General features: G+C 27.5%; 6 protein-coding genes across 6 annotated transcripts; 2 read left to right on the top strand and 4 right to left on the bottom strand.

Moving 5' to 3' along the window:
- Positions 1 to 533: 533 nt before the first annotated feature.
- On the bottom strand, positions 534 to 1142 carry OCT59_013389 (uncharacterized protein; the record flags this gene model as incomplete). Its single annotated transcript, XM_025329678.1, has 1 exon — positions 534 to 1142. One exon carries the CDS (start codon positions 1140 to 1142, stop codon positions 534 to 536), a length of 609 nt encoding a protein of 202 aa, XP_025182744.1.
- A 2410-nt stretch (positions 1143 to 3552) lies between these two features.
- On the bottom strand, positions 3553 to 4188 carry OCT59_013388 (uncharacterized protein; the record flags this gene model as incomplete). Its single annotated transcript, XM_025329677.2, has 1 exon — positions 3553 to 4188. One exon carries the CDS (start codon positions 4186 to 4188, stop codon positions 3553 to 3555), a length of 636 nt encoding a protein of 211 aa, XP_025182743.1.
- A 4310-nt stretch (positions 4189 to 8498) lies between these two features.
- On the bottom strand, positions 8499 to 8801 carry OCT59_013387 (uncharacterized protein; the record flags this gene model as incomplete). Its single annotated transcript, XM_025325134.1, has 1 exon — positions 8499 to 8801. One exon carries the CDS (start codon positions 8799 to 8801, stop codon positions 8499 to 8501), a length of 303 nt encoding a protein of 100 aa, XP_025182742.1.
- A 2798-nt stretch (positions 8802 to 11599) lies between these two features.
- OCT59_013386 (uncharacterized protein) lies at positions 11600 to 12687 on the bottom strand (the record flags this gene model as incomplete). Its single annotated transcript, XM_025315474.2, has 4 exons — positions 11600 to 12282; positions 12365 to 12390; positions 12469 to 12578; positions 12667 to 12687. The coding sequence occupies 4 exons, from the start codon at positions 12685 to 12687 to the stop codon at positions 11600 to 11602; spliced, it is 840 nt and encodes a 279-aa protein (XP_025182741.1).
- Positions 12688 to 14198: 1511 nt separating this feature from the next.
- OCT59_013385 (uncharacterized protein) lies at positions 14199 to 15723 on the top strand. Its single transcript, XM_025315472.2, has one exon. The coding sequence runs from the start codon at positions 14267 to 14269 to the stop codon at positions 15590 to 15592; it is 1326 nt and encodes a 441-aa protein (XP_025182739.1). The 5' UTR covers positions 14199 to 14266; the 3' UTR covers positions 15593 to 15723.
- A 1908-nt stretch (positions 15724 to 17631) lies between these two features.
- On the top strand, positions 17632 to 18415 carry OCT59_013384 (uncharacterized protein). Its single transcript, XM_066140768.1, has 2 exons — positions 17632 to 17657; positions 17758 to 18415. Exon 2 carries the CDS (start codon positions 17960 to 17962, stop codon positions 18203 to 18205), a length of 246 nt encoding a protein of 81 aa, XP_066001617.1. The 5' UTR covers positions 17632 to 17657; positions 17758 to 17959; the 3' UTR covers positions 18206 to 18415.
- Positions 18416 to 20385: the final 1970 nt, after the last annotated feature.

Raw genomic sequence — 20385 nt, 5'->3', positions numbered from 1 at the left:
CTTTTCTAAGAAAATCATTCCAAGTCTTAAAAAAAAGATGATTTCAAAAAATAAGAGAACAAAAGAAAAACAAAAATAGTACACGAAAAGTCGAAAAGTGGATGAAAAAAAGATAAATAGATATACGCGTGACAAAATCACGTGAAAAGAACTGTACTGTACGAAAAAAAAAAATCGTACAATGATTATTAGTTTAGCTGATCGTACAGTACAGTTTATATGTATACCCTTGATAATGTTACGATTTAGAAATATAGTGTCTTCCGCTCCACTTCGGACAATAAAAGAAGTTCATATGGAATTAAAATATTAATTTAATAATACTAATTAATTAATTATAATAATGAGATTTTTGTTTAATATTCGGGTACAGGGAACTGAAGTTTGTGGGATAAATAATATTTTATTTAAATAATATTTAAAACATGAACATGTGGTACATCAATATAAAGAGATAAAAATATAAAATATAAAAATAAAACAATAAAAAAAAAATTTAGATTCACACCTAAGTTAACATACTATGTATAAATTTATTGGGTAAATTGAGTAAATTGATTATCCGTGATATCCGAGGAAGAATAATTCGAAAAAGTATTATCTCGTTGAGAGAAGCTAGGCACAATGATTATTTTAAATCCGGGAATATCAAAACTAAAGATTTCAGGTTGAGTGTTAATAGTTGTCATATTAAATGGAGGGAAAGTATTTCCAATAGGTTGCGACGATGACGGGTGACCATATTGCTGCGCATACGAAGAGGTGATCGAAGGAGAATAGGATTGCACATTAGACGTGTGTTGTTGATTGAAATGATTGTTATTTTTGTGAGATGTTGGGGAGATACTATTATCGTTCATCATGGAAAAGTCAACATTGATAACATTGTCATGCTCCGGTTGAATAACATCAGCAGTTGATTGTTGTAAATCAATTGGAGGATAGGATCGCGAAATTGGGATGTTTTCGTTAAATGTAGATTGATGAACGGAGTAATTATTATTTGTTTGAGATGTTGTTGGAAACATGTTATTGGAAAAGTCAGAATTAGAAGCAACGATATTTGGTTGAATAATTGCAGCTGTTGATTGTAAATTATTGGATTCAGTATAATTATTATGTGAAGGATTGCTGTCATCCATAGTTAAATATTTGTATGTGTATAACTGCAAATTAAAGTAATTTTGTGACAGAAACTGATAAATTTCGAGTTTCTTTTATAATAAAAAAACAATGATCTACAAGTTACATTCTAATTTTCTTTGTTGAACACTGAATTAGAGTTGTTCCTTAATCCTTACTAAAAAAAAAAAAATTTTCACACAAAATAATTTAACCATATATTTGTCATTGGCGTGTAAATCTATCGGCATTTAGCGAAAATTCGAAAATCCGAAAATCCGAAAAACGTGGTCACGTCATTTGATCATTTAATGAATAAATACTAAATTAGGGATCGTCTAAAGCATGATTTTCTGTGTTTCACTTATAAAAATGTGGCCTGATTTAGGATCGTAATTCTGGCTAACACTAAGTTTGGCCAGAATTTGCGAATCGTAATGTTGGCAGACTTTGCATAATTCTGGCCAAATCACAGAATTTCACAGAATTGACTTTTATCACACGCAGAATTCATCCTTAATAATCACGGCAGTCCTTGGTCTAAAGCGGCAAATCACGTAATTCGATATACTAGACTATTTTTTTTTTATAAATTAAGGTTAATATAAACTTGAAAATCATAAAATAAGTATATCTTAGCCTGCTCTACAAGTTTACTTAAGGAAAAAAAGTAGATTTTGAATACTATTTTTGACTTTTACATTTGAGCAAAAGATTTTTGCCGATTATATCCAAAAATGGATAGACAAAAAACGAAAAGTCAAATAAATCGAAAATGGCATTCAAAATCTCATTTTGGGCTCTATGTAAACTTGCAGAGCAGGCCAAAATACACATAGTATTTATGTTTAAAAGGTTGTGTATATATGGCGAAGAGTTTTATTTAGAAAAATTTTTTTGAAGTCACGTGATTTGCACCTGTTTAGACGTCCTCTAAAATTAGTAACATCTCTTTATTATATTGAAAAGCATCAGAATTATAAAAATAAATACATTGTAGTCAAAGAATCTGAGACGTGTTTTTTATGCAAATATACTTTTTTTCGATTGGTGGCACAGCAATTTTCAAAAATTGTAAAAATAAGTTTATTACTTTTAACAAAAAAAAGCATCAAAGTTTTTCAGTAAGCGTATTTTTAGTTGCTCTGCAAGTTTACTTAAAGGCTGGAAGGGGGTTTTGAATGCCGTTTTTGACTTTGTATATGAAAAAACTAAAAAATTCGTCTTTGGCAAAATGGTTAGATTATCAAACTAATTAATATTAAAATATTAAAAAAATTACGTAAATTTGCACCGAAATCATATATGAATTTTTTGCACGGGTCAGTCGGGTCACGAATTTAGTTTTATTATTTATTCTTTTTTTATCTTTTTCATTAATGAAAGGATTGTCTATTTGGCCCCAGATTAATTTGTCCGAATGGAATAAATTATAAAAAAGGTATAAAATGATGCGCTTGTAATTTAACGTGGAAAAAAAAAATAATGCGAAATTTGGAATTTGCCAACTTATGCTAGTACTCCAGATTTTAAATTCGGCTATTTTTTTTCAATCATTTATTTGGTTATAATTCTCATACCCCATCCATAAAATATATACTCTAGGTCAAAAAATTATTGTTATGAAATAAATAAATAAATAAATAAAAAAACGAAAAATAATATATGTATATGATATATTTTGAAACACAAAAATTATTGAGATATAGCTCTGATTGAACTTTTTTAATTATTTTATTAATTTATAGAGTACATACTCATGTGTAATGTGTAAAATTCTCTTTCGCTTTCTAAAAAAATTGAATTATTAGAATTGAAGAATTTATACGGAGGATCTTTATTGAGCCTTACTTATATCTTACGTTATTGTTCAGTCGATGACCGATATTGTTATGAGAAATCCAATATTGAAACCAGTATTAGTAGCATTAATTCCTATTGACAATTCACTTATTGGATGGATAGCCGATATTTCTATATCTTGCATGAGCAGATTGGGCAGGAGCATTTTGAACTTGTATAGTCCTCAATTATTGTCTCATAAAAATATTATAATGTTGTGGAAGATAATTTATCATTCATATATATAAAGAAGAATTAATTAATGATATCTGTTTCAATTAATTCCTCAATATCTTCCACAACTTCCGTTAAACCGTTAACACTAATTAGAACAATGAAGTTTTTGTTTAGTAATACTCGAATGGTAAGGGGCTGAAGTTATTATTAAATGATTAATCTCGTTTGTAGGATAAATAATACTTTATTTAAATAATATTTAAAACATGAACGTACGGTACATCAATATAAAAAAGATATATTATATAAATATATAAATAAATTTATAAAATATAAAATAAAGTTAAGCAATTATGAGAATTTAAGAAATAGATTTCACGTTTAAGTTATATACGTTACGCAATTATAATTTTATTGTCGAAATTGAGTAAATTGATTATCCGTAATACCCAAAGAAGAATAGTTCGAATAAGTATTATCTTGTTGAGGAAAGGTAGGCACAATGATTATTTTAAACCCAGGAATATCAAAACTAAAGATTTCAGGTTGAGAAGGGTTAATAGTTGTCGTATTAAATGTAGAAGTATTTTCAATAGGTTGCGACGATGACGGGTGACCATATTGCTGCGCATACGAAGAGGTGATCGGAGGAGGATAAGATTGCACATTAGACGTATGTTGTTGATTGAAGTGTTTGTTATTTGTGTGAGGCGTTGGGGAGATACTATTATCGTTCATCAGGGAAAAGTCAACATTGATAACATCCGGTTGAATAGCATTAGCAGTTGATTGTTGTAAATCAATTGGAGGGTAGGATCGCGAAATTGTAATGTTTTCATTAAATGCGTGTTGATGAACAGAATAATTATTATTTGTTTGAGATGTCGGACAAATATTATCATCGTTCATGGAAAAGCCAGAATTGGAAGCAACGATATTTGGAAAATATCCTTGTTCCGGTTGAATAATATCAGCGGTTGGTTGTAAATTATTGGATTCAGTAAAAATTTGATCGTTATGATCATTTTGTGAAGGATTATTATTCATGGTTAAATTTGAGGAAATGTTTAACAAATTAAAACTTTTTTTTTTGTAGAGAGATTTCAGAGGTCCTTTTTATAAAAAAATCGTAATATATGAGAAATGAATCGTTCCGTAATCCATCATTACTTGTATTACTCTAAAAGCTGTTTAACCTTTTATGGAATACATAAATTTACGCCAAAATATTTGTGAGTAATCTCCTGATAAAGAAAAGCTCTGTGTCATTAGAATTAAAAAAATTTTTTTTACCCAATCAAATTTGTACAATAAGCCACGTGCAGTTTCGGTTTGTTTAGATTTGTTTGCTATTATGGTTCATTGTACTTTATTTTACAATTATAAATTTCCAGTAGTCTTCTTATTTCGTCATCATTAAAAAACTTTTTTTAGAATAGGCGTTTATTAAAATTTTATACTACTGTATATAAAAAAAATATTTTTTCTTTGCTAGAATTTATACATATATATTTATTTATATGGTATTTACTATGGAAAAAAAAAATTAAATTTGTATAAAAAAAATTTTTTTTGGACACTCAGAAAACTAATACGTTCTTAGGCTTAGGTAATAATAAAAAAATTTTTTTTTTTATTGTAAAAAATTGATAGTTTAACAGCAAATATTATTTTATGTTTTATTATTGTTTTTAACACTCAAATGACAATCCTTTTTAAAGAATAAAATAAAAGTATAAAATAATACAATAATAATTTAATGTGAAATCATTGGAAACCCAATTCGGAATTTGGAGTTGAGAAAACTTGGAACTATAGCTTAAATTCGAATTTTAAATCCAGCTATTTTTTTCAATCATTTATTTGGTTATGAAAATCTAATTCTTGAATTCGTTGTAATTACCTTATCCATAAAACATAAACTCTAGGCCAAAAAATTATTATTATGAAAAAAAAAAGATAAAAAAAATACAAAAATTATTGAGTTAAAGTTCTGATTTGAACTTTTTTAAATTATTTTATTAATTATAAGTAATTTAACTTGTAATTTATAGAGTACACATGCCCTGTAAAAAATCTGATCCGTGTTTTATCTTTCCATATTTTTTCCGTGAATGTATCATTTTAATGGAATTTATAGCCTTAAATTATGGAAATTTTCATCTCGCTAACACGGATATCCGTGAATGTATCATTTTCACGGAATTTTTACGGAAGACACGGAGAAATAATGGAAATATTCGGATAAAAATTTTTTATAGGGATGCGTGTAAATTCTCTGTTTCAATAAATTCTTTGATATCTTCCACAAAGCCATAACTTCCATTAAACCGTTAATACTAATTAGAACAATGAAGTTTTGTTTGATACTCGAATGGCAAGGCTGAAGGATGAACAATATTTTATTTAAATAATATTTAAGACATGAACGTACGGACATCAATATATTATATAAAAATATAATTAAAATTTATAAAAATATAAAAATAAAATTGAGCAATGATAAGAATTTAAATAGATTTCACGGCTAAGTTATATACGTTAGGTAATTATAATTTTATTGTCGAAATTGAGTAAATTGATTATCCGTAGTACCAAAGAAGAATAATCCGAATAAGTATTATCTTGTTGAGGAAAGGTAGGCACAATGATTATTTTAAATCCGGGAATATCAAAACTAAAGATTTCAGATTGCGAAGGGTTAATAGTAGTCATGTTAAATGAATCAAATGAAGAGGAGGTATTTTCAATAGGTTGCAGGTGATCTGCGGAACATACGGCGAAGTGTAGTATTGCGAAATTGAAGTTGAAACGGTGTTTCCATTAGAAGTGGGTTGGTGATCGGAGTAATTATTATTTGTATTACTTGTTTGAGCTGTTGGAAAAATATTATCATCGTTCATAGAAAAGTCAGAAGTGGTCGCAACGATATTTGGAGGTTATTCCTGTTCAGGCTATAGTTGGGTGCCGAAACATTTCGACATATGCAATTGCCGAAACTATTGCCGAAATCCTAAACTATTAGACCATTACTAAATCTAGATTTAGGTTAAATTTTCAGTAAAATTAGGATTTTGGAAATGGCTTAGGATATTAGCAATGGGTTTAGGTTTTCAGATTTGGCAACTATATAAACTAAAAGCTGAACTATTTTCAGTATATAGTCAATAAGTTTCGGCATATGAAGAGTTTCGGCACCCAACTATAGTTCAGGTTGAATAACAACATCTGTTGACTGTAAATTATTAGATTCAATAAATGTGAGTTTATGATTATTATGTGAAGAATTATTGTTATCCATATTTGTAGGTGTATAATTGAAAATTAGGCGAATTTTTTAATATCAATGTCTTTTTATAATAAAAACGATTTGGATAAAATCTTGTTTCGTACGTAATCTACCCATCTACCGTATCACAATTCACAATCTTATCATCAAATCTTATCAATTATCAGCATAGTGAATAATATGACTTCATCATTTTTTATCTTTTTTTGGATATACACAAAACTTGTTCCATGGGAATCTATTTATCAATAAGTTAAATAAATGTTATTTAAAATTCATTATGGGAATTAATAGAAAAAAGATTTCGATAGCTTTATTAGGAATCATTTTTAAATTATTTCAAAGTGATAAAGCTTTTCTTTATTATGAAATCATCAATATAAAAAAAATTTTTTTTTTATATTACCGGTATGTCTAAAAATGATAGACATTGTAAATAGAAATAAAAAGAATGAATTTTATTAAAAACTGATATGTTCAGATAATAAAAAATATTAACAGTAAACGATTTTGTCATTTAACCGAGTCCAAATAGACAATTCTTTCATTAATAAAAAAAAGAAAAAAGAAGAGTATAAAATAATGCAATTATCCAAGCATAATCCCTAGGAAAATAACTATTGATTATTGCTTTACAAAAAAAAAAAAAAATATAAAAATAAAAAACGGAAAAAAAAAATATTTTATATTTTTAAATCGTATAAATTATTAAATAAATCACTGAATCGAACTTTTTTAAATTATCTTATTAATTACATTATTTTTATTTTTATTTTGGTATTTTGGTCACTGGAAAATGAAGAATGGGGGATTTTTTTTTTGCAAATATATGATGGTTATCACATAAAGGGGAAAAAATAATAATTTTTTTTTTTTAAGAAAGTGTTTATTGTTCTCTTTCTATTTTTGTAGATCATGTGAGAAATTGTATTAAATGACAACTGACAATATTAAAATGGGGCATAATTTATAGTGCACGTGCGTGTGTAATGTGTAAAATTGTCTCTGGTTCTTTAACCAATTTTAAAAATTGGAATTGAAGAATTTATGCAAAGATTTTTATTGAGCCTTATGATTATGAGTTATTGGATGGGAGATCTGTGTTCGACCGATATCTCTATTTTTCCACCAATAACTATAAATTCCGCTCATTATAATTGGTCAGATAAGAATTATTAGTGATAATTAATTTAAACTTACGCTAAATGCATCAAATGAAAAAACAAAATTCGCGAAAGGAACAAAAGAAATATTGACAAGTGAAATATTTTCCAAGTATCTTGCATGAGCAAGATGTTGAGGAAAATAATTTATCATTCTATTATTCATTTTGATGAATCCGAAAAAGGGCGCAATGGTAATTGATTACACGTGATAATGTTGAATATAGTCGCTCCGGACAATAAAAAGAAGTTCATATAGAATCAAAATAATATCTGTCTTAATTAATTAATTATAATAATGAGATTTTTGTTTAATACTCGGGTACAGGAACTGAAGTTATTTCTCTTTTGTAGGATAAATAATTTTATTTAAATAATATTTAAAATATGAACATATGGTACATCAATATAAAGAGATACATTAGCCCTGTTCATTTCCGGTCGGTCGCATTTTTTGGTCAGATTTAATTTTGATTGGGCTGATCAGTTTGTACAATGCAACCATTTTCTGAACTTTTGGCCCAATTTTTTTTGGGGTTTTTTGGTCGAACGCCAAAAAATAACCAACCAAAATTAAATAATTTCTGTTTACGTGACATTTAAGAAAAAAATATATATCAAATATAAGGAGTTCGAACTAAATTTCAATCTAAAGCAGTTCAATTTGCGATCGAAAATCAAAAAATTTTATTGGATAATTTTTGTACAACAAAATCCGACCGAAAAATGCAACCGACCGGAAATGAACAGGGCTATTATATAAAATAAAAATAAAGTAATAAAAAAAATTTAGGTTCACGCCTAAGTTACATACGTTACTCAATTATAATTTTTATTGTCGAAATTGAGCGAATTGAGTAAATTGATTATCCGTGATATCCGAAGAAGAATAATTAGAATAAGTATTATCTTCGTTGAGGGAAGGTAGGCACAATGATTATTTTAAACCCGGGAATATCAAAACTAAAGATTTCAGGTTGAGATGGGTTAATAGTTGTCGTATTAAATGAAGAGGAAGTATTTTCAATGGGTTGCGACGATAACGGGTGACCATATTGTTGCGCATACGAAGGGGTGACCGGAGGAGAATAGGATTGCACATTAGACGTGTGTTGTTGATTGAAGTGATTATTATTTGTGTGAGATGTTGGGGAGATACTATTATCGTTCATCATGGAAAAGTCAACATTGACAACATTGTAATTCATATTTGAAGAATGCCGTTCACGTTCCGGTTGAGCAGTTGATTGTTGTAAATCAATTGGAGGATAGGATCGCGAAATTGTGATGTTTTCATTAAATGTGGGTTGATGAGCGGAGTAATTATTGTTTGTTTGAAATGTTGGAAATGTGTTATTTATCGTTCATGGAAAAGTCAGAATTAGAAGCAACGATATTTGGAAGATATCCTTGTTCAGGTTGAATAACAGCAGCTGTTGATTGTAAATTATTGGATTCAGAAAATGAGAGTTTATGATGATCCATAGTTAAATTATGAGATTTGTGGATATAAAGTATAAATTGGAAATTTTAATAAAAATGTAGTGAAGTTTTTTTTTGTGTAAAAAATTTCAGGGTCTTTTTATAATATGAACGAATAAGTCGAAATAAAGTGTGATCGACTATTTAATTTCATTTATAAAATTTTTTGATTTTGCTTGTCAAATTTGGTATACTAATTACGGACATCACCAATATGCCATATCAGATATTTACCATGCATAATATGACTGCGTATGAAAATTTCATACGCAGTCGAAAATTGAGATTTTTATAGTAAAGCCGTGTTTTTTCCGAAATAAACAACTTAATTTACTTATTAACCGAAATTATATCCGAAATTATTGATCTAAAATATATTTAAATTGTATAATTACTTTTTTTTCTTTTATATAAAAAATATTTCAAATCCCGAAATTCTTGGCGAAATTATATTTTCTTAAAAATCAATTTAGTCGTTATTTTCGCAAATAGCTGTAAAATTATTTTAAAATGAATCAAAATATATTATGGAATATCTTTAACAATACTAACGCATCGAGCTTTATTAGTTGTTATTTGTTTTCCTTATTTAATGATTTTAGACCTTCAAAGCTGCATTATTCACCAGCCACATTTCTTAGCAAAGAAATTATAGTTGTTAATAACAAATTTGGCGAAAAAATATCGGGTGAATAATATTTGTTTATATATTTACAAAACACTACTTTTTTGTTCAAATTATAGAAATTAACAATATTTGGCCAGTATTAGCAGTTTACTATGCGTGGCTGCGTATGAAAATTTCATACGCAGTCGAAAATCTAAAAATGATCGACATATTAAGCACTGAATTGGGATATATATTTTATAAATATAAGATTACGCCATCTCTTGATATGTACTAAATCCAATTATTATTAGAATATCTCATTGTAAAATTAAATATTTTAATAGACTGAAATCCATATATAGTATCCAAAAACAATTATATGGTCAAAAATAAATTCTTTAATTTCGTTTTTTTATCTGGAAACCATATTACAAAATATGGGCACATCAACAAGGATTTTGAAGATTGAGTACTACTGGTTAAGAAAATAAGAAAAAGAAGAAAAAGATAGGCAGGAAGAGCGAATTGATACTTTGAAGGGGATTTTTAGTGTCGTTACTATAATGAACGATTCATGATTCTAACTAATACTGTACATATGAAATAAAAATACTGCAGCCGAAATTTGTATATACTGTATATATTTTTAAAAAAATTCTTATAGATTACAGTAAACAAATTCAAATTCTTTAACATCAGTATTCAATGGGTTAACCCATTTTTCAGCTTTAATTATCTAAATTTTTGTACCATCTATATGTTTAACAGGGCATTGCTAAATCTCACCGCAGGTGAATCTTACCGCACCAGCGTTACCGGGCAGATTTTCATGACATTTTTTAATTCTGCCCAAAATTCTACACTAATTCTGGTAAGTTGACAATCACCAGCAGTGATATTTAGCAATAACTCTTGGTTAATTTTAATTTTTATATTGAATATTAATTTTACCATTTATTATTGCAACATTTTTTTACATCGTTATAATAGTATACTAGATAACTTAAAAAAGCTTTACTTTTAAATCCTTCGAAAGATTTTGACACCATACCCATTATAATAATATATACCTAATTGATATAATGCCGGCTTTGATTTTATATATATATGATCTGTAGTTAATTTTTTTTTTTATGCGAAATTTCTTTATAAAGAAATGAGGTAAAAAATTTATTTTTTTGTGAAGTAAATTTCAATCAACTTTCAATATTTCTATAATGGATTTATTTATTTATTTATTTATTTATTTCTTTTATTTATTATTTTTTTTTGTCAAAAGAATAAAATGATTTGATTTCGATTTATTTTATTTTTTTTTTTAATAATATCAATAAAACGTTTTAATTTCGTTAGCTTCTCATCAAATTTCGAAGCTAATAATCCGAAAAATATTATTTCATTTAAGTATAAATATACTGTTAAAGATATATAATATAAATCATTAACATTATTAGAAGAAATTATTTGTTACAATATTATATGATTTGATGAAACAATGCGGCTGATACAAACAAATATTTATGATTTTGTTTTTTTATCATCGATGCTTTCAGCCCTTTTTTTTTCATTGAAGAAATGATATTTAGAAAGAAATTTTCGGCGTTCAAAGTTTTTTGTTATGCTACACATTAATTTTTTGTTCGACAAACAAATCTTTATAAAAGAGCCATGTTTCACAAGGAATCAAGGATTCTTTACAAAAAAAAATTTATATAAATATAACCTCGCATTTATAGGCAATTTCAGAAAAATTTATAAAATGTCAAAAAAGTTGGTAAGTATAAATAAAGTCCAGCTTTATATATATTTATTATAATATTACTGTACATAATAATATCCCCTCAGTACTATATACACAACGTTCTACGATGGTAAATTACTCAACGGATAATAATAATTTTTTTTTTTTTTTGTTTAAAAAGGGTTCATCCTATGAGGTTCGTTAAATTGTGGGGGGTCAGGTTTAGGTTGAAGAGTATGAGGAACTGTTGAATTATGCCAATAAGCAGTGGGGATTAGCTGATGAATATTAGGAGTGGTAATAGGAATACTATTTGATTGAGGGGGGTATTGAAAGGAGTTAGGTTGAGGTATTGAATAGTTAGTGCAAGAAATATTAGGAATTGAGGAATAATAATTTGAAGAATAATTCGAGGAATAATTTGAGGGATAATTTGAATTTGAGGAATAATTTGAAGGATAATTTGAGGGATAATTTGAATTTGAGGGATAATTTGAGGGATAATTTGAGGGATAATTCGAGGAACAATTCGAGGAATAATAATTTGAGGAATGAATTAGATTAGGGTGATTAGGGTTGAAGCGAGAAGTGATAGTTGATTGAAGAGTATTATTTATAGAATCAAATTCTCTTCTAAAACTATTTATTATATTTTGACTTCTTACTTGGCCGCTTCGACGGCGTCTTAATCTTGAGTACCAAAAATTCTTGATTTTATTCTTGGGGCGTAATTTACCGAACCGTTGTTGAATATCATTAATTAATTCCCCCCAATTAATTGGACCATTTAGAACTCGATTTTCAATCCATGTAACGGTATAATCTTCTTCTTCTTTATCCAAACAACTGTGATTTACTATATATAATAGAAGATGATGATTTAATATTATCGATTAATTAAAAAGAAAATTAAGTCGTCAAAAAGAAATTTAGCTTACATCTCGGATCCAGTATATTTGTCCAACTAAATTTACAAATTAAAAATAAATATATATAAAAATAATTTCAAGGAAAATAATAAAGTAGAATTAAATTAACTTACAAATGACGGATTTGTTTTGGTGTGAATGGAGGAATCAATCTACTTATTCCCACATAGTCATTTGAATCATATCCGTGCTGTTGCTTAAAATTCAAAATTATATTTTTACTCTGAAAGAGAGAGAGAAAAAAAAAGAAGGAATTATTTATAAAATAATTAAAATGTATATAGCGTATATTCTTTGTAATATCAACCTACAGTATCATCAAAAAGCGGCATTTTTTTCGCAGGTATTTTTCCAGTTTTTTTTTTTTAATCGTTTTAATTTTTCTAATATTTCTATATTTTTCCAAATTTTTGATTATTATTTAATTTTTTTTTTGTTTAAGGCAAATTTAGGAAAAACACAAGTTTTTATACTAATGAATGAGTATCATTTCAGCCTGGTGCAGTGCGATGATGATATCACGAAACAAAAAAAAAAACGTTTACATTTTAATCAATAGACATAAATAAAGGTATTTATTAATGTTCGTTTAATGAAAATGACATTTAAATTTCCATTTCTATAATAATTATACATTTAAATAAATATTGGCTGACGTTTGTTTGTTTTGTTTTTTTTTTCCCTGCAGTTGTCAAAAAAATTATAAAAATGTCTAACAATTTATTTCAGAGATGTATTTATCATATTATTTTTTTTTTTACGGCTAAATACACGCATATTGATACGTTTACTCAAAAAGGACTGTTTTCTTTGAAAATAAACTCGACGAATTGGAGGCAATAACAAATTTGGTAACTTAATAAATATTAAAAAGTAATGAAATTATTAACGGCCAAAATATTTTTTTTTTCTTTTCGATGTCAAGAAGCATTCTTAAATATATTGAAAAAAAAGATGTTCGAAAAAATTTTTTTTTTGCCAAAAAGTTGATTTTCACATTCCCTCTTTGTTTCTTTGTTGAACTTCCTTTTAGGGTTAAAAAATTCGTCCGAGTTATCATGTGTCTGTAAGTCATAAGACATCTACATTAACAAAGAAAACTTATGCATCATGCTTTGTTTACTTTTGGCAAATTTTTTTTTTAAAAAAAAAAAAATTCGTGCATTTCATTGTCAAATTCTGCCGCAGTCATTTTGATTGGTTACATTGTTAGGCGGGTTACTGAATGCATACTATATTACTATATCATATGATCGAAGAAATCAAACCTTATTTTGAGTTATGTGATTTACCAATTTACTGGTAAATATACCGTGCTTGATAATTGTGATACCCGTTAGTATTTTTTAGGTAATTTTATTATCACCAAATCACTTTACAATTTTGTAAATATACGCATATACGGCATAACGGGAGGTAGATTAAATAATTTGGCTATGCTTATCATTATTCATTATGTCATTTATTATTGCTTCGCTACGGAAAAAAAAAAATTACAAATATCTCTTAATGGAAATTTTTTTTTTAAATCAAGGTACGGTAATCAAATTAATCCATTATATATTTATTATGTTCATTCGTTCATTTTTTAAATAAAAAAAAAATGATTTAATGTACCGTAATTTGTGGCTTAAACTTGTTTTAGTCTTCACGCTAATAATTCTTTATCCTTGTTTCCGATCGTGGCTTAGCTTAATTTTATGGCTTAAGCGCTTAGATATTTTAATTACGAAATATAATCATATATTAAAAGAATTAATCGATCACAATCAAGGCTTATTTATATTATTTATATGAATAATATACAAAAATTTAAAAGGGTTCGTTTAAAAAGGAGTTTTTCGATTAAATTATTTATGATGATCTTTATGTAGTTTTTTTTTCCTTATCGCTGATCAAAAAATCATTATAATGTCAAAACCAATACCAGGAGGTGGAAGAATCGTAATAGATGTACCAAAAGATGAAGAAGATAAAAAAGATGAAGAAATAAATGAAAAAGATAATAAAGAAGAAATGACTGGAGCGGAAACTATAAAGACTGGATTAAGTATACTTGAAACAGTTGGAATTAAAGATGATTTAGAAAAAGAAGTACGAAAGATCGATCCTGATACTCCCGAAGAAATTTCAAAAGAAACTGAATTAATTACTGAAAGAATTAATAAACTTGATATATTAATTACTATAGGTCTTTATTATACATCATTAGCTATGGATTGGTTAACTTTATTAGGAGAATCTACTTCAGTACAAAGTTTCTTTTTTGATTTATTCTTGGGAAGTTTTGATATACCAGAATGGGATTTTGGTGATTTAACAGTTGTAGCAAAAATAAGTGGTATGACAACTACTTTACAAACTTCTATATTTTTAATTAGTGGTTTTATAAATGTAGGTGCTAAAATATTAAATAAACCTGTACCTAATATAGTGGGTGGTCCAATGTATTTTGGTGGTCCTTTTCAAATAGTTTACGCTTTAATGCCAAAAGCAAAAGATTATACTGAATCTATTAAAAGTTTAGATGCTAAAATTTCTCAATGGTTGGGTTTTATAAGTCAAGTAGTTATTATAGTAGCTGCTATTTTTGCTGCTGCTAATAGAGTACAAGCTTTGGATCCTTTCATTCATGGTGATGAAACTTTAATTGGTAGTGGTTATACTCCTAAACCAAATTCTGAAGATCAATTTGGTGATGTTATTTCTCCTTCAAATACAACTCAAGTTACTTTGGCTGTTCAAAATGCTGCTTTATTCGCTAGAGCTACTTATATTGTTTCTGTTGTAGCTATTATTATGACTTCACTTTTAAATATTATTCAATGGTTGGCTGATGTTTGGAGAGTTAATAAAGGTGAATTACTTGTTTATTTCATGTTTAAATTAATTACAAGGGCTTTAATGTGTCAACCTTGTCTTGGTGATAAATGTTTAGATGGTATAGGAAAGGGTAAAAAAGGTGGTATGGGTAAAAAAAGTGGAAAAGTTGGTAATGTTGGTTCTCGTGGTTTATCACGTAGTATTCCTTCTAAACTTAAAAAATCTCCATTAAAATCTTCTCCTTTAAAAGAATCAATGACAATTCCATTATCGGAAAAATCTGATGAAAAATCTGAAAGTTCAACTTCTTTATCTAGTGTAACTGAAAAAGAAAAGGATGATCAATCATTATTATCACCTGATCAATCTTCTTCAAAAAAATTGGGTAGGGTTCGTTCAATGAGAAGAAAATAAAATTAATTTAATAAAAAAAAAAACAATTGATATACAGAATATATTTAAAAGATTAGATTAAAATTAAAACAAGATTTACAAGATTTTTTTTTTCTCTAATAAATTTAGAAAGTACTCAAATTATTTAAAAAAAAGTGTATATCGTTCACTCGATAGTTTTAATGTTCGTTCGATAGTTCGTTCGATAGTTCGTTTTCCGTAACGCACTATAAATTTTTGATGATCTGAGTCAGTTTAAAAAAATGTCTTTTCATTGGTTGATTTTATTTTCGTGTTTCCAGTTATGTAACATAATCGTATTTTATTTTTTTCTTTAAAAAGTTTATTTGACTATTATTTGTATATTCGAAGGAGGTTCTATCTAATTCTAATACACGCATTCAGTATGCGAAATGTACTGCGGCAATGATTTAACGTACTAGATGACGTGCATCATAAACAGGTATCATTTGAACTTTTTGCCAAAAGTTAAACGCCTAATTTTTTTTTTTGTTAGTGGCGCCAATAAATATTGAAGAAATTATTTAAATGTTAAAAAAAAAAAAATCAATTTACAATTAATTTATAAGATGATAATACTTTTCAAGAGGTTCATTGTTCGATTTTCAATAAAAAAAAACAACTATAACGGCTGGTAAGGATTTTAAGAAAAAGGTGACGTTCATCTTTTAAGTGCTTTTTCATGACGACAACATACAGTACATGTTACAATATTTATTTCTAATTTAAAATGATTCAAATATGCTTTTTTCATTAATAAATCTAGTACATTGCTTTAATATTCATCAAATACGATTCAATTGACTTTTTGATTTTTTTTTATCACAACATAACAAATACTTATGATGTAATTATTCTTTTGAAAAAAGGCCCTTTAACCGGAAATTGCAGCGAGTATGTTTAGAAGACGTCCAGAAAATGTTCTGAAATGTAAAATATTCCAAACAGTGAGGACAAATTCCAGACGAAATTCCGGCATTCCTTTTTATAAGGAAGAGTGTCAATTTTATGAAAAAGATTATTTAAATTGTGATTAAGATTCTGTACTATATCACTTGACTGCATATACTGTATATTATACTGTATATGATATTTACTATATATACTGCAGATAACAAGAAAAGTACTGCTGTATCACAAGATCTGATCATTGTTCTCTAGTATTAAATTAGGCATATTAAATCTAACAATGATAAAATTAAGGTTAAATCTTTTTTGCAATACGTTCAATGAGAACGTTAAAAGGACACGTCCTTTTTTGTAATACCGACCAATTAGGACAATAAGCAAATTTAAAATTAAAAAACATAGTTCTCATTGTTATATTTCTCCTTGATCTGCTGATACAAATAAAAAATTGTCGCGTGATAAAATACGTAACAATTTCGTGTAACATCATATCCCGCCCATTACAATTATCTAATTGTAATCTACTTTTCTTGCATAACTTTCATTCATTACTTCAAAATTACTGCGGTTATTTAAATGCGGTGATTTTTCATGCGCGAATTTGGTTCATCGTAATTTTTATATTTGTGAAAAATCAAAATGATCAACATACATGGTGATGGGACTTCACATCAGGTGAATTTGTAGATCAATTAACGCTAAGACAAAAAAAAAAACTTATATTAAAATAAAAAACTCGTTTCAATTTCATTAAAACTTAAGGTAAATCATATTATGAAATTATATGAATTGTTATAGTCAATGGTTTTGACTTTTATTCTATTTTTTAGTTGTCTTTTTTATTTCTAATTCTTTCTTTTTATTTTATTTTATTTTTTTTTAAAAAAAAATCTTGCTCTACCTTTTTTTTTCTTCCGTAATTTCTTAGTTACAAAAATAATAATTTTAAAGGTAAACATTGAAGGAAGCTTAAAAATTATTTTTTATTATTTTTATTCTTATTCTTGTGGAAAACGAATTTTGAACGAATTTTGAATTGAGTGGCTTAGCATTAACATGTGATAGTACACTGATCTGCATCGATGAATCGATATGTATAAAAAGGACCAGGGAACACTAAATTTGACCCCGAATTTCATACTGCGCCTTGTAAATTGTAATCTTTTTCATTTTTGTTAATGTACTGCGCCTATCAAATTTTTTTCGTTGTTTCGATTAAATAATTATTTTTCTTAAATTTATTATAAAACAAAAAGTTGTCTCCGGCTGGTTTCCTTCCCTACAAAAGATTATTCAAGAAAGAAAGGGATAAAAAATAAAAAAGGAGCTACCGAAACCGAACTACGCTACGTAAATTATTGGCGGGATCTTAATAACAGTTTTTAGCGTTAATGGTTGAAAATATTTGTGGAGTAAAAGGAAATCAAGGAAAACCACCTAATAATAAACAGTATTATTATGAACAGACTAGGAAGACGAGACAAAATAGACGAAAGGTTTAGACAACTACGAGATGCGGATGGATTATTAAGGGATAACAGAGAATTAAGAATAAAATTACGTCAATTAGATACTGAAAATAGCCATTTACGCGAGCGAGTAAGGACCCAATCTGGACTAATCACTAAGCCGGTTTTAATATTATCAATATTAGTTTCATTTGGTATAGGAATATTATTCAAAAAATTATTATTGGGAGATTAGCAATCTTGTTTTAAAACATGAATATAATATACTGTATATAGATAATAAATACTATTCATCAAAAATCCAAAGTGGTAAGCATGGATTTAACCTTAGCCAGTTAGTTCTAGTCAACAACAAATAGCCAGTGAAAAGTAAAAAAAAAATGGTACCTAGTAAAATTTTAGTGCAAATTAGCAAATAATAAATTTTGAAATATTTCGTTCAAGCAAATTCCGGAAAAAGACAAGTAAACGAACTATTAAGGAATATTGACGTGTTTATAACGGAAATAGATAGAACATATATAAAAGCGAGAAGGTTAGGTTTAAAACCTAGTTCCCAACCTTATTTAAAATTAGAGCCTAGTAAAATAAGATAAATTATATCTGATATGTCAACAGTAAGTTGGATGAATTTCAATTACGAGAATTAATTAACGCTCTTAATAAAATTAATAGAAGTTTAGAGGGAATAAAAGAGAATTTAAAATAATTACGTGAACGGTAGAATTTAATAACCCTAACCCACCTAGTATTAGCCTATTAACCTCCATAAATAGAATAAGAAATGTTATCAAAAGCCGAAAATTTTATTACCATCGGAAATGTTATCAGAATAATAAAAAATTACCGCCAAAAATTCTCGGATACTCGAAAAGAGCGACCGTCATAAACTAGACGATACCAAATAAATTTTTAAAGTCTGAAAATTATCAATTCACTAGCAGAAAAACTGTTTTAAGTGGTAACTTTAACTATAAGCAATAACTTGTTTTTGAGGTATTATCCAACCGAGCGATTATTTACTTTAATACTTAATTCGGAGAGAGCAGGAAGAGTTGGATAATCTTAGTCACCTTGCTAAAAAATATGGTACTTTCCTCTTGCTTCAACTAATGATTATGTTTTTAGGTGAACCAAGTTTAGAGAAAACATGTATCTCACAAGTCGGGGACTGATATAGAAACCCTAGGAGCCGAACCTGGGAAAGTTTTAAAAGCGGAGTAGTGAAGTAGCCGAGAATGCAAAGAGGTTTGTGATATTCAAACTGATATTACTATTAACAAGAATTACCAAGATACTTATTTAGACTTCCTAACTCTGACTATTTTTATTGCTACTGTCAATAGACCCGAAAATGTTCCTGGCTTTGTGGCTGATTTGCTATTAGAGTGGAAATATTGCCGTTGGCTTAAGAACAAAAGATGATTAGAGTAAGGTTGGTCGCCATAAGTAACGAACTAAAACGACATTTTCGTAATTTTGAGTCGTAATCCGAAACCTAAGGTAACTATTACGGTGACCAACACTAGATTTACGATCAGAATTAATGAAATTGGTAAAGATTTATCATAAAAAGTGAGAACAAGTTTGTGGACTTGCGGTTACAACTGAAACTTCCGCACTTTTGCTTCGTGAGTCTAGAAAGAAAAATAACTACAAAAATATTCTCAAAAGTTGTTCTTACTTCCACTTACTTCTACTAATACTAATTTGTGATTTATATTAGTACAGCCCATTATATAAGCCTGATAAACAGTTACTCGGCATCAAGTGCCAAAACTTAATTAGTTTTTTGTTAATATTTTATTTTATTTTTATCCCATTTTATTTTATTTTATTTTATTTTATTTTTGAAACGTGATAAAGAAAGTGATTTACTCTTCCTTACATATACAGTATTTAAAATGATGCTACAAAATAAAATTCCTATTAAAAAAAAATTCTGTTCATAAATTAGCAAATATATTTTTTATCGCTTAAAAAGTAACAATAAAACCAGTTTTACTGGTGAAAAATTTATCACCAGATTTTACGACGGTGTAAATGCTTCTTGCAACAATGTTAATGACTTTTCAATGATTAACGACGATACAAACCGTAAATAATTACGATAATAGTGACACTATTCAAATTACATGCCCTTTAATAAAAATTTTGCTTCAATCTCATACCCTACGAACGCCTCGTAAGAGTGCCTTGAGTTTATCTTGATGGTGATTAAAAACCGAACTTCACAACATGATCCATAAGTGTTACTTATTCTCAATACGTTCATGACATAAGAACAATATTAGTAAACTAATATCACCATTGCCACTAGTCCAATTTTCAAATTTTCGCTGAAAATTTATCGTGTTATATCTAAAGTTACATTTTCACATATATTTGATGGCATAATTAGCTTTTTGATACTTT

The sequence above is a fragment of the Rhizophagus irregularis genome, chromosome 20, assembly GCF_026210795.1.
Source record: "Rhizophagus irregularis chromosome 20, complete sequence".
Classification (NCBI taxonomy): Eukaryota; Fungi; Glomeromycota; class Glomeromycetes; order Glomerales; family Glomeraceae; genus Rhizophagus; species Rhizophagus irregularis.
Note: the sequence above shows the minus strand (reverse complement) of the source record. Positions and strands in the feature narration are given on the sequence as shown.

Excerpts from the sequence above, each read along its gene's own strand:
- OCT59_013385 (XM_025315472.2), top strand. The coding sequence starts at position 14,267 with ATGTCAAAACCAATACCAGGAGGTGGAAGAATCGTAATAGATGTACCA.
- OCT59_013384 (XM_066140768.1), top strand. The coding sequence starts at position 17,960 with ATGAACAGACTAGGAAGACGAGACAAAATAGACGAAAGGTTTAGACAA.